The sequence below is a fragment of the Psammomys obesus genome, unplaced genomic scaffold (genome assembly GCF_907164565.1).
Source record: "Psammomys obesus unplaced genomic scaffold, mPsaObe1.curated_primary_1811, whole genome shotgun sequence".
Classification (NCBI taxonomy): domain Eukaryota; kingdom Metazoa; phylum Chordata; class Mammalia; order Rodentia; family Muridae; genus Psammomys; species Psammomys obesus.
This window is the reverse complement of record NW_026592776.1, coordinates 1,898,372-1,912,136: the sequence shown is the minus strand read 5'-3', so window position 1 is coordinate 1,912,136 and position 13,765 is coordinate 1,898,372. Positions and strand designations below refer to the sequence as shown.

At 37.4% G+C, this 13,765-nt stretch overlaps 1 protein-coding gene across 1 annotated transcript in view; it reads left to right on the top strand.

Moving 5' to 3' along the window:
• The window catches only part of Ppef1 (protein phosphatase with EF-hand domain 1), a 77,156-nt gene that overhangs the window by 35,104 nt on the left and 28,287 nt on the right, over positions 1-13,765 (top strand). Inside the window, exons 6-10 of the mRNA XM_055615732.1 lie at positions 726-875; positions 3,655-3,801; positions 6,811-6,996; positions 9,772-9,914; positions 11,438-11,544. Coding sequence (XP_055471707.1) covers positions 726-875; positions 3,655-3,801; positions 6,811-6,996; positions 9,772-9,914; positions 11,438-11,544 — 733 coding nt within the window. The remainder of the gene's footprint in view (positions 1-725; positions 876-3,654; positions 3,802-6,810; positions 6,997-9,771; positions 9,915-11,437; positions 11,545-13,765) is intronic.

The following is a 13,765-nucleotide window of genomic DNA, read 5'->3' as shown; positions in this document are numbered from 1 at the left end:
TTCATTGTGACTTGGATCAATTTCAGCATAGATATGATCATATTATGTTGCTTTAGAGGTACCTATCCAGACATTTTCACTCAGGTGTAGAACAACAGGGAGACAGAGAAATGACCAATATGAAGGAAGGGATTTTCTTCAGCTACCTAACTGCAGGAGGCATGGTATGCCACACTAAGGATACCACAGAGGGAATTACCAGAGTTGGACAGAGATAGATGGAGCCAGAAGCAAAATACAAACAAGGACCCTCTCTAGGGAGACAAAGAACAAAGCCCCTCGATGAATTTGAGTTGCAAGTTGAGTAGTTAGCACAATGGCATCCAGCTGTGGAGCATAAGGGTTATCACTATTTGTCACTATTTGTCTACTGGTTTGATCTGTGTTGATTAGCACATCAGAGTGGGTCTGAGTTAGAACCCAGGAAAAGAATTCTTCAAACTGTGGAATTTGAAATGGTGGGTTTGTACGTGAAAATAGTCATTTAAGATCTCCAGAAATTAACCCTTAGGGGGGCAGTCTCCTCTATGAGCAAGGCCCCAAGATGTCAAAGTATCAAAAATATAAAATGAAAAAAAAAATTCCATGCTAAATACCCATGGTTGATGGCTCCCTGCTGGCTTTCTTTGGTTGGCATAAAAACTTGTTTTTAATATATATATTGAGACTATTCACTTAACTGCACATATCAGGAAAATAAAACATAATAAAGCTCTTACTTACAGATACATGGAAGAAAAATCTTGCAAATCCTAGAAGAAGTCTACACATGGCTCCCAATTGGTACAATTATTGACAATGAAATCCTGGTTATCCATGGTGGGATATCAGAATCCACAGACTTGAGTGTACTCCACCAAATACAAAGAAATAAAGTAAGAAGTAATATGTGCATGAGGTTTATAATGGAATATGCTGCTTTTAATTTGTCATTTTAAATAGATATGTACTTGTAACTGAGAAAATTAGTAAAAGTCTTAAGCTATGATTGATTGTATGACAACTAGGTGGTTCTTCTATATATAGTACATTTTTTTTAAAAAAATAGAAGTCATGTTGAAAATGGAAAAATGGGGATACATTAGCACATGAGATACTTTCTAAAAGTGAGTTTTTTAGAAGTAAAGTTTAAATGTATTCACTTACCTTGTGGCAAAAGAAACACAATTTAACACTGTAGTCTTTTGTAAAAATGTAAATTTAGCTCCTTGGCACTGAGTGCATTCCCATTGAGCTACTGTTACTGCTGTGATCATCAGCCATTCACAGAACTTCCTTGAGTGAAACCATGCCCATTAAACAGGAACTCCTCCTTCCCTCTCCTAGTTCTGATGACCAACATTTTGTGTAGGAGCTCTAGGTAACTCATATAAGTAGAACCATATAGAAATTTATTTCTAAATTGTTATCATGTTCCTTTATTTCAAGTGAGCAAAGTAACTATCTTCAGATTATTTTTAACTCTAAGCAACCATATTAAATTCAACCCAGCCAGGACAAGGACCTGTATAGACTCTCTCAGAGAACTAGCTCTATGGGGCCTGTAAAGATTCCACACCTATGTTTAGTTCCTGCAATGAACCTTATACACAACTAGAGCCATCTTCTTCCTTTACCAGAACCCCAAGACTAGAATTTGGGCATGAGGACGGGTAGCAGTTGTAGAACAGATGCTAGTGTATGGCCTAAGTGGGAAACGTGAACTACTGACTCTAAAGGCCAATAATCAATATCTAATCAGTCTGGGAAGATGGGGTCTGAAACTTGTAGTTGATCTGATAGAGACAGAAATGTGATCTCGGTTGCACATTGAGGTTTGGGAATGTCCATACTTTTATACACATGTGAATGATATCACTAATCTTTCACTTTTCACCTTACTACAACGTCATCACTAGATCATGTCTCCTTTATACACTCTCCAGCCCTTTATACATATCTTTCATAAGTTACCAAATTTAAGTAAGGAACAGTGATATTGTTTTCTTACTAAATTCTTGTGCTTTTCCAATCCCTGTCAGAACCCCAGTACTTGGGATGTAATAAGTATTTTTTACTCGTTGAATGCTTCTTTAGAAATTTAAGACCAAAGCAGGGAAAAATAAAAGTAGATAGGAACTTTCTTAGAATCCCTTTTCCTAGTATATGGAGATACCCTGAGAGGAGCAGTATCTACTATGATCAAGATCCCAAGATGTCAAAGTATCAAAAATACAGATAAAAAGCTCTCCGTGAAACTAACCTGATGACAATCTCCATTCTAGATTCATTAAAAACATTTTGTATAGTAAGCAGAATAGAGGTCAACACTGAGAAATAAGATTCTGTAAGACAGAGGCTCTGGTTTGGTAGTCTTCAAATTCCCAGTCAGGAGTATAGAAAAGGATGGTTAGTAGGACTCCCAAGAAAAATTGGCTGTGTGGTACCTTCTGGCGATCTATAGGGAAAGTATCCCAATCCTAAATAGCTTTGGAAACTGCAGATCTACATGTTCTTAAGGGACCAGGAGGCCTTGCCTAATAAGCTAATCAGAAATGAATTATGTGGGCATAAACCTACAGGCTTCTACCAAACTAAGGTCATTTGCTTGGAGAAGACTAAGGTAGGCTATGAACTAGTGATTAATAGCTGAGATTTAGTTTCTAATCCACTTTATGAGGACTCTATAGAATAAGACTGGGTTTTAGTTTTTAAAAATAAAAATAGAACAATTTTATACCATAGATTATTGGAGAAATTAAGTATCTGTTATAGAAAGCTGCCCATCACTGAACTATGACCACCAGTGTATCAAAAGAATTATTTTTATGTTGCTTTTTGTGGACCAGTGAAATGGCTTTTTGAGTAAGGATTCTTGTTCCCAAGCCTAGCAAACTGAACTCAATCCTTGGAACTGACATGGTGGAAGGAGAGAACTAACTCCTACAAGTTGTCTCTGACCTCCACATACATGCTGTGGAGGGTGGTGTGCACATACACACTAAATAAATAAATAAATGTAAAAATGTTTTAATTGCTTTGTGTGAATATATAATGCTTATAAGAGACAAGATCCAAATCTCAGGTTATATAAGTAATCCAGTGAGTTTATCGTTATATTTCTGGAAACATTTTCTTTTTCAAAGAAACAGGTTTGCCACTCTGATTAGGCAAAATGATCAGTTGCTGACAGGTCTAGCTAAGGACTCTGCTGAATTTAGTTTGAAGGGCTGCTAAGCTTTTTAACCTGTGTCCGCTGTGAGAATGCTCATAGATATGGATGTGGTTTCTTTTCTTGGAAATTACAACAAAATCAAATGCATAACCCCTTTGAAAAGATGTTTCTTAACTCCTCAGAGCCTCAGGTATAGAGAAAGGCATTTTCTAGTTCCTTCGACAATGCCTTACAAGTCTAGCATACACACATGTGCCTCTGGATTCCCTTAGAATTTCTGATGTGAAGCTTCTTGCTGCATTTTTAATTGCAAACTGCACAAAATATTTTACTAGACCTACCTTATAGACATTAGTAAATTAGCAATGCATGTGAGGCAGGTGAGATGAAAAGAGGGGCTATGTGTTTCTTCAGGGTTGAGGCACAGCCTAGACAGATTACCAACTGGAACTGAAGTATCTACGTCCAGTATTTAACTAAAGCATTTTGTTTTCTTACAGATGAGGTCTGTGTTGATGCCACCAGTGGCAGTAAGTCATGCCCTTGACTTTAAGAAAAATAAACCAGGTTCAAGCAGTATGGGAGCAGGGAAGGCCGAATCAGACAGGTCCACTTCTGAACCGTTAACAAAGCATGAATGGGAACAGGTAGGTAATCAAAACATTTGCCAGAGTGCTAACATCAGCTCATCAACAGTGATGATGTTGTCCATTACAAAATACAAGTTAAAATTACATCAGCATTGTAAGCAGAATATATCATCTTCTCTAAATCCATCTCTTTATTTTGCATATAATCAACCATGTGATTTCTAGACTAAAAAAAGAAATCTAGAACTCAAGGAATGGATTCTAAAAAAGAAATTTCTTATTTCTTAAAGCTTTTTTTTCTTGTTTCTTCATTTCTTAAAGCTGTTAGCTCTTGTGATTTTAAGTCAATGAAAGATGAATAATAGATACTTCCTCTTTGTTTTATTGATAATGACTAAGACTCAAATAAGTAAGGTGATTTACTCAAGGATACATAGATAGCTACTCAAAAGGTAGTTTAGCTGGTACTTATTCTGCTTCAATGGGCTTCCAGAAATATGAATCTTTAAGTGATTTTTGATTTTTAAAATATTATAACATCAGTTTCCCCTTCCTTTTCCTCCCTTAAACTCCTCCCATGGACCCTTTACTCTCATTTAAATCCGCGCTGCTTTTCCTTAATTCAGTGGTTCCCAACCTTCCTAATGCTATAACCCGTTAGTACAGTTCCTCATGTTATAGCAACTTCCAACCATAAGATTATTTTCATTGCTACTTCATAACTGTAAATTTACTACTGCTATGAATAATATAAATATCTGTGTTTTCCTATGGTCTTAGGTGACCCCTGTTGACCGCCACAAAGAGGTTGTGACTCACAGGTTGAGAACTACCGCTTTAATTGTTTTTACATTATCTAGCTATCTCTCTATCTCTCTGTATCTCTAACATTAATATTGTATACATCCTGCTCAGTCCATATAATGTTACTTATATTTTTTATAGTGCTAGAGATTGAACACAAGCTTTGTGTAGGCTACGCAAGAACTCTAATATTACACTAAACATGTTAGGCTTTAGTTTTGTGAGACAGACTTGCTACATAGCAAGTTGGCCTGGAATTGTGATCTTTCTGCCTCTGCTTCCCTATAACATATGCCTCTATGCTCACTTCATATGGATATTTATGTAAAATTTGACTATCATGTATTAAAAAGGAAGAAAATATGTTATGAGAGTTTATTTTCATATACTTTATCATGGAATGTCCATCCATTATCATATATATAATATTTTCTTATATATACTACTATATAGGGTTACATATGTAAAATAATGTATGTGTAGTCCAAAGGTAAATTAAGATACTTTCAAGAGGAAATTTTGCCTATAAGTTACTGTGATCCATGTAGGACTTGAAAACCTAATTCTTTCCTGATAAAATATAACTCCGTGTGTTCTATGTTTTCTCTTTTATTATACTACAAGTTGAGTCATACACCCAAAATGTGAAATTGTATAGGAGCCAGATATGACTCAGTTTGAAATGCAAGTGTCATTTTGCATTAAAACACCAGAACTTAAAGATGTTACATTACATTTATGTGTAGGGTACAATTGTATCAATATTGGAATTCAGTGAGAAGGAAGGAAGCTCTGGGGTGATTCTTCTTTGGGAGATTTTAATTCTTATCTCTACTAGTCATCAAAAACTCTGCTCTGAGCCTGCTGTACAGAGTGTCTCTAGTGCTGACCAGGTGCTGATGAGATGGCTCAGTCAGTAAAGTGCTTGGTGTTCAACCGTGAGATCCTGAGTTCAGATCCCCAGCACTGACATAAAAGATGGGTATGGAAGCTCACAGTTGTAATCCTAGCACTGGGGAGGCATAGACAGGTGAATCTGTGGGGCTTGTTGGCTAGTCATTCTAACTAAATTGTTCAGCTATGGGTTCAGTGAGAGAGGAGAATAGTTGAGAAAGATAACCAATGTAGACGGCTGGCTTCTACACACATACAAAATTTGAATTACATGCTTTTTTTTCTCCAAAGAAACATGTAGATGTGGAGGGGCAGGAGATATAGCTTAGAAGTAGTACATTTGCCTAGCCTATCTAAGGCCCTGATTCAATTCTCTGTACATATAACAACAGAGAAAACTATGGAAAATAGTAGATGTTTAGAACCATTGCCTATTAGACCCTTGAGTACTTTGCAGGTCAACTGACCAAAATACTTGACTGAGTGATTTTCAAAGTGAGACTTAGTTTTCTCAAGGTTGTCACTGTCTTTAGTGATAAAGAGTGTTTTTTTTTTTCACTTTTTTGTAAGCTCTCATAGTTTTTAAAAAATGAGCTGAACATTCAAATGTAGATTACTGACTGCACCCACTGATTTTCTGAGAAAATATTCTCAGATAGTAGAAGTTTGGGTCTTCAGTCCTGGGTATTGTATGACCTGAATTTGATTCTTCTAGTCATAAACAGAAATATTAAGCTGAGAAAGATCATGGTGGGTTTAGAATACCTTGTGGAATCCAGTTATTGAGTAAATGTGCAGCTGAATTGGAGAACATCCTTATGGCAGCAAAAGATAAAAGTTTTCAGAGATGTTCTTTGAAAATCATGAACCACCATGCCCAGATAAGTTCAGAAGAGAAAGTAGTTCCTTCCAATGAACAGACATTAGATGTTCTTAATATGTTAAACAGAACAAAAATCTGAGCCAGTGGCTGGGAGATCTATCTAATCTTCAGTATATTAAGAGCACCTTATTTGTGTTCATTGGAAGGAACTATGTTCTCTTCTAAATTTAGCTGGGCATGATGGTTTATGTCTGTAACTCTAGACACCTTTAATATTTATGTCAATTAAACTGGAATATAAGGGCTGGAGAGATGGCTTCTCTTCCAGAGGGCCCAGGTTCAATTCCCAGCACCCACATGGCTGCTCATAACTGTTTGAAATTCCTGTTGCAGGGGATCCAATACCACTTACCACTGATACACATGCAGACAAATCACCAGTGTACATAAAATACAAACAAATAAATTGTTTAAAAAGGTTGGAATGTAAAAATGATAGGCTGTTGCCTATAAGTAGAAGCCTAATTTATTTTTATTGTTCCAAGATTGTTGAGCTTCTGTGGAGTGACCCCAGAGGCAAAAAAGGCTGTTATCCGAACACAAGCCGAGGAGGGGGCTGCTATTTTGGACCAGATGTTACCAATAAGATTCTTGGTAAAAACCACTTGAAGATGCTCATTAGATCTCATGAGTGCAAACCCGATGGGTATGAAATCTGTCATGATGGAAAGGTAAGCTAATATGGATGAAATTCTGGCAGACATCCTTGCCACAAGCCTGGTCTTCTCTGCACAATGTTGTCCTTCCTAAAAGCCCATGAGATGTCTCCCTTAGTATCAAACAAAAAACAGAGACTAAAGGTGCTGCCCCTTATCCTTTGAGATATTTGGCTTATTTCTTAATTTTCACTACTCCCAGAAAAAGACATTCTGATATGCTGCATTAATTACTCTTCTCATTGCTATAACCAAGGGACAAGATAGTCTCCTTTTTCTCTTGTAAATCTGTCTAGGACCCCATCCTAAGTGATGGTGCCATTTGCATGCTTGGAAGGTCTTCCCAACCTCAACTAATCCTCTCTGGAAATGTCCTCACAGACATACCCAGAATTATGCTCTGTTCACTAATCCTATTAAGTTGATAATTAAAATTAACTATCACAAGTGTACCTCTTCCTAACTCAATACCCAAATGCATTACTTTAAACCATATCAGTGACACTAAGTGTACACACACACACACACACACACACACACACACACACACACATATACATATATGCATGCATGCACATTTTGCTTTTTACAAATTATAAGCCAATACCTGCAGTACATAGTCCCACAAAAGTACAGACTGAACTTTTTTTCATTTTGTTAAATTGTTTCTTTTTTTATTTTTAAATTTTTTTATTCACTTTACATCCTTGCTGTAGCCAAATCCCTTCTCCTCTCCCAGTTCCACCCTCCCTTTTTTCCCTCACCTCCTCTTTTCCTGAGCAACCTTTCCCATCCTGCACAGCTCATAAAGTTGCATCAGGACTGAGCATGTCCTCTTCCTCTGTGGCCTGTCAAGACAGTCCTGCCAGGGGAAAGTGATCAAAAAGCTGGCAAGTGAGTCAGTGTCCAATGCAGTCCCCACTTCCCTTACTAGAGTACCCACATGAGGCCTAAGCTGCCCATCTGCTATATCTTTGTAGGGGGCCTAGGTCCAGTTCATGCATAGTCCTTGGTTGATGCTTCAGTCTCAGCAAGCCCCTCTGGGCCCTGATTAGTTGGCTTTGTTGTTTTTTCTTGTGGAGCTCCTATTATTTCTGGGTCCTTTTCTCTTTCCTCCCACTGTTCCCCAAGACTCTCCTTATTGACCAATGTTTGGCTGTAAGTCTCAGCATCTGTTTTGAGGTGCTGCTGGGTAGAACCTCTCAGAAGACAACTCTGTCAGTCTCCTGTCTGGAAGTTCAGCAGAGCATCATTCATAGTGTCAGGGGTTGGTACTCTCTGATAAGACGGGTCTTTGGCTGGTCCAGGAATTGGTTGGGGATTCCCTCAATCTCTGCTCTATCTGCTCTATCTTTATCCCTGCACATCTTGTAGGCAAGGTAAATTTGGGGTCGAAGTGTTTGTGGGTGGGTTGATGTTCCTCTCCCTCTACTAGGAGACTTGTCGGTTAGAGGGTGCTCTCTTCAGTCTCTATAGCCTCTGCTATTAGGAGTCTTTGCTTGACTCCTCATATCCTCCCAGGAGCCTACCCTACTTAGGTCTTAAGCTTGTCACAGAGATGTCCCCACCCTCAGTTTCTCTTTTCTTTACAGGCCTTCTGTCCTCTCAGCCTTGCTCTCTTCAGGTCTGAATTTCACCCTCTTAACTCTCTGTGCTCCCTCTCTTACCTCATTTCCTCTATTCAGCCACAGCCTCTGTCTATTCTATCCCCCCTTCCCAGTGAGATTTATGCATCTTCCCTTGGATCCTCTATGTTACTTATCTTCTTTGAGTCTGTGCCTTGTAATATGCTTGTCCTGTGCCATATGACTATCTAATACAGTTCCTCTCTTTCTTCTTTTGCAATTTCCTGCGTAGGACAGAATACATACAGCATGCTTCCTCTCAACTCAGTAGGGAGGTGGTCACTAGCAAGTTGCTTACTGTGGTTAGTTTAACTACCACCATTAAAATGGAGTATCTTGTTCTCCTTTAGTTATGTCAATAAGGCTAGAGGAGGTGAGGACTAAGAAACTGGTACTCGTCCTCAGTTACCTTAGGATGGTTCTTTTTTTTCTTCATAATGAATAAAAATAAATAAAAATGAACATTTCCTTCTATTCTGATACTTTGATGTTCTTAATTCTATTAATTCACTTTTGGCTCATAGTAACAGTACAAGATGAATGAGGTTAAGTACTGTTTAGAAACTATCTGTAATTAGAAAATAGCAGTGGTTCATCTGAAGTGGCATTCTTATTACACCAGAACTGGACTCAAGCCAGCTTTCCTGTCACCAGAAAGTATTATCTTTCCATATTCTACCTACCATGCTTCCAAGGCTGATTTCTTCCTAAGATAGTAGCCATAGTCCCATCCCATTATGTCTCTGCTCTTAAAACATTCATTTTATGTGGCTTAGAACCTTCAAAAATCACACATCTTTGCACAAAATGAAAAACAATGAGCTTCTAACCAAATTTTATTTTGAACCCTCAGACATCACAAGGTAGGAAAATAAGGGATTTATTCCCATGGAAAATTAGAATTTACAAGCTAAACATAAAAGAGAATTCTAAGGTCCAGCACTAAAATAGTATGTAGGAGTTAGCGGCCATAGCCTGGGGATGTTAGGGATATCCAGTACTAGTAGTTAATACTGGAGACACTGAGTAAAGACTTTCATTTTCTTTCAAGGGAATCATATCAGATCTGGATAATTTACAAAGATTATGAGCTTTTTTCTGAATTTTACTGAATGACCTTTTGAGAACTAACTTAATGAACTTGATCCTCTTTTTCTTTAATCAGGTCATTACTGTATTTTCTGCTTCTAATTATTATGAAGAAGGCAGCAACCGAGGAGCCTACATCAGACTAAGTTATGGTACAGCTCCACAGTTCTTCCAGTACCAAGTAACTAGTACATCATGCCTGTGCCCTCTTAACCAAAGGTATATAGCTCTGAAAATACTACAGACTTTTTGTGACCAAATAGAACTAGTCCCAAGTGACTAAGAACAGCTCTGCCAGTGAAGTTTTTAGTCATCATTATTGAATTGTCAGTTTCATTCTTTTAGTTTGTGTCTCATGTAATTTTAGGTTCTGTCGTTAGGTTCACATATGTTTATAGTTGTTTTATCTTCTATCATTATGAATTACCCCCTTTAGTTACAGTTTTCATCTGTCTATTTTGTCTCCTATTAGCATGATACTCTAGCTTACATGGTTTCTGTTTTCTTGGTATTTTTATTTTTTGTCCCTTTCGTTTTAAACTCTTGGTACTTTTGAAACTGAAATATGTCTCCTGTGAGGTAACATATATAATGTGATATTGCTTCATTTTGAAGTTATCTAGTTTCATAATTTCTGTATTTTTAGTTGATTATTTTATTTCCTTAAATGTGCTGTTATTATTCATATACTTGGATTTGTATCTGCCATTTTATGGGTTTGATACATAGTTATGTATCAAACTATGATATTTGTATTATGAGTTCTATTCTGAAAACATTAAAAAAATAAGTCTTTTCTAAAAATGTACAGACATTTTTCTTATATCCCTCAAATAATATACTATTCCAATTATTTATTATATTTATATTAAATTAAATATTATAAATAAATTATAAATTAAAGTATATATGAGGTTGAATATCAATTATTTGCAAGTACTTTATCAATTTATTTAAGAAAATAGAGAATCCTTAAATTTTTAAAATTCATTTTGCATCCTAGAATCTATACACCCGTAAACACTGAAGGATGTCTAGATCTCAGAACTTGTCTATTCTTGTTCATCCTTCAAACTTATTTTTATAAATGATCTCAGGTAGAAGTTTATGTTGAAGTAGTTAACTAAGTGTCCTAGAATAAACTGAAAGATTGTCTTTTCTACTGAAGTATACTACCTCTGTTTCCTTAGGTGTTCTTCTCATAATAGTTGGATCTATTTTCCGAAGTTCCTATTGTGTTCTACTCATGTGCATTTTTTAAAATCACAGTCAGTGCCTATTTTGTTTCAGTAATGTAATGGTAAATCTCAATATCTCAGTAACAAGTTCCTTTTTTCAAATAATTATTCATATCAATCCTTCAAGTCCAAAGGAAACTCTATTTAGAACATGTCTAAATGTGCAAGGGAGAACCAACTCTACAAAGTTATCCCCTGTTCTGCACACATGTGCTGTGATATACATATACTACCCTCACTACATCAAATCGCCAACTACAAAGTATAAAATGTCTTGAAAAGGAACAATAAACAAACAAAACATTAAAATGATTTGTTAAATATCTAATAAGTCTGCAAAATGCATGCAGAAATGGGCATATGTTTACTATCTAGCAACACAATATATATACACATAGACAATTTATTTAAAGTGGAAACTAATATGTTGTGACATAACACATTAAAATGAAGTGAACAGAATCATTTTGTAAGTTTCACTGAAATGCTGTTTTCTTAATACAGGGTGAGCGCTATGGAATTCAGTGCCTTCAAGACACTGAAAGAAAGAATGATTTCAAGAAAAACTGATCTCATAAATGCCTTCCAACTCCGTGACCACAGTAGATCAGGTAATAAATTATTTACCATTTATCTTAACATATCTGGCTTATATTCAGAGTAAGTTACCTTCAATGGAATTTTAGTTATTCTTACTTGCTAGAAAGGAAAGTAAAAATTTAAAAACCTATTATTTGAAAAAAAAAAAAAAAGCAGAATGCATTTCCTTTTCAATAAGCTTCTTTGAATTCAAGAAACTAACAACCCTGAATTAGACTTCTATTCTGGTCGCCTGTGTAGAAACAGATTCTGGAAGATGCAGAATTGTAATGCACTTGTGAGTTTCATGGTATCTTAGTCACATGACTGCCTTTGTTTTCAAAGATTATTTGAGCCTAGCATAGTAACACATGCCTATAATTCCTGTGGAAAGCAGGGGAGCTATGAGTATGAGGTCAGCTTGGGCTACAGTATAGAGAGGCCTTGTCTTAAAAAACAAAAACGAAAAAAAAATAATTATAACAAAAAGATGATTTGATTCACATATGGAAGCATAAAGCAACAAGTAAACACCAAAGGCTACATTGTCCGGGCGTGAAGGGTAATGTTGCTCTAGCAACCATCCTGACACTAAGTTTCTACATGGTAGGAAGATAGAAAAGATGAATTTGAACAAATGTCCTTGTTGTGTACTTGAGTATATTTAGGATATATGCCTAAGAGTGGTATGGCTGGATCTGGAGGAAGCACTATTACTAATTGTCTGAGAAAGCACCAGATTGATATCCAAAGTGGTTGTACAAGTTTACATTCCCATCACCAGTGGAGGAGGGTTCCCTTTTCTCCACAACCTCTCCAGCATGTACTGACACTTGAGTTTTTGATCTTAGCCATTCTGATGGGTGTAAGGTGAAATCTCAGGATTGTTGACTTGCATCTCCTTGATGGCTAAGGTAGTTGAGCATCTCTTTAAGTGTTTCTCTGCCATTCTCTATTCCTCTACAAAGGATTCTCTGTTTAGCTCTGTACCCCATTTTTTAATTGGATTACTTGACTTGTTGCTTTTTTTAAAATTTTTTATTAATTACACTTTATTCATTTTGTATCCCCCCATAAGCCCCTCCCTCCTCCCCTCCCCATCCCACCCTCCCTCCCCTTTCTGCATGCATGCCACTCCCCAAGTCCACTGATAGTGGAGGTCCTCCTCTCCTTCTTTCTGATCTTAGTCTATCAGTTCTCATCAAAAGTGGCTGCATTGTCCTCTACTGTGGCCTGGTAAGGCTGCTCCCCCCTCAGGGGGAGGTGATCAAAGAGCAGGCCAATCAGATTATGTCAGAGGCAGTCCCTCTTCCCATTACTATGTAACCCACTTGGACACTGAACTGCCATGGGCTACATCTGTGCAGGGGTTCCAGGTCATCTCCACAAATAGTCCTTGGTTGGAGTATGAGTCTCTGGGAAGTTCCCTGTGTTCAAATTATCTTGTTCTGTTGCTCTCCTTGTGGAGTTCCCGTCCCCTCCAGCTCTTACTATTTCCCACTTCTTACATAAAATTCCATTCACTCTGCCCATCAGTTGGCCATCAGGCTCAGCATCTGCTTTGACAGTCTATACTGCAGAGGCTTTCAGAAGCCCTTTGTGGCAGGTTCCAAGGTTATTTCCTGTTTTCTTCTGGCTTTCAGAGGCCCACTGTAGCAGGTTCCGAGGTTGTTTCCTATTTTCTTTTTCTTCTGATGTCCATCCTCTTTGCCTTTCAGGATGAGGATTGAACATTTTAGTTAGGGTCCTCTCTTTTGCTTAGTTTGTTTAGATGTACAGATTTTAGTGGGTTTATTCTATGTTGTATGTTGATAAGAGTGAGTATATACCATGTGTGTCTTTTTGCTTCTGGGACAACTCACTCAGGATGATCCTTTCCAGGTCCCACCATTTACCTGCAAATTTCATGATTTCTTTGTTTTTCATTGCTGAGTAATACTCCATTGTATAGATGTACCACAGTTTCTGCATCCATTCTTCAGTTGAGGGGCATCTGGGCTGTTTCCAGCTTCTGGCTATTACAAATAAAGCTGCTACAAACATGGTTGAGCAAATGTCCTTTTTGTGTACTTGAGCCTCTTTTGGGTATATGCCTAGGAGTGGTATGGCTGGATCTTGAGGAAGCGCTATTCCTAGTTGTCTGAGAAAGCGCCAGATTGCTTTCCAGAATGGTTGTACCAGTTTACATTCCCACCAGCAGTAGAGGAGGGTTCCCCTTTCTCCACAACCTCTCCAGCATGTGTTGTCCCTTGA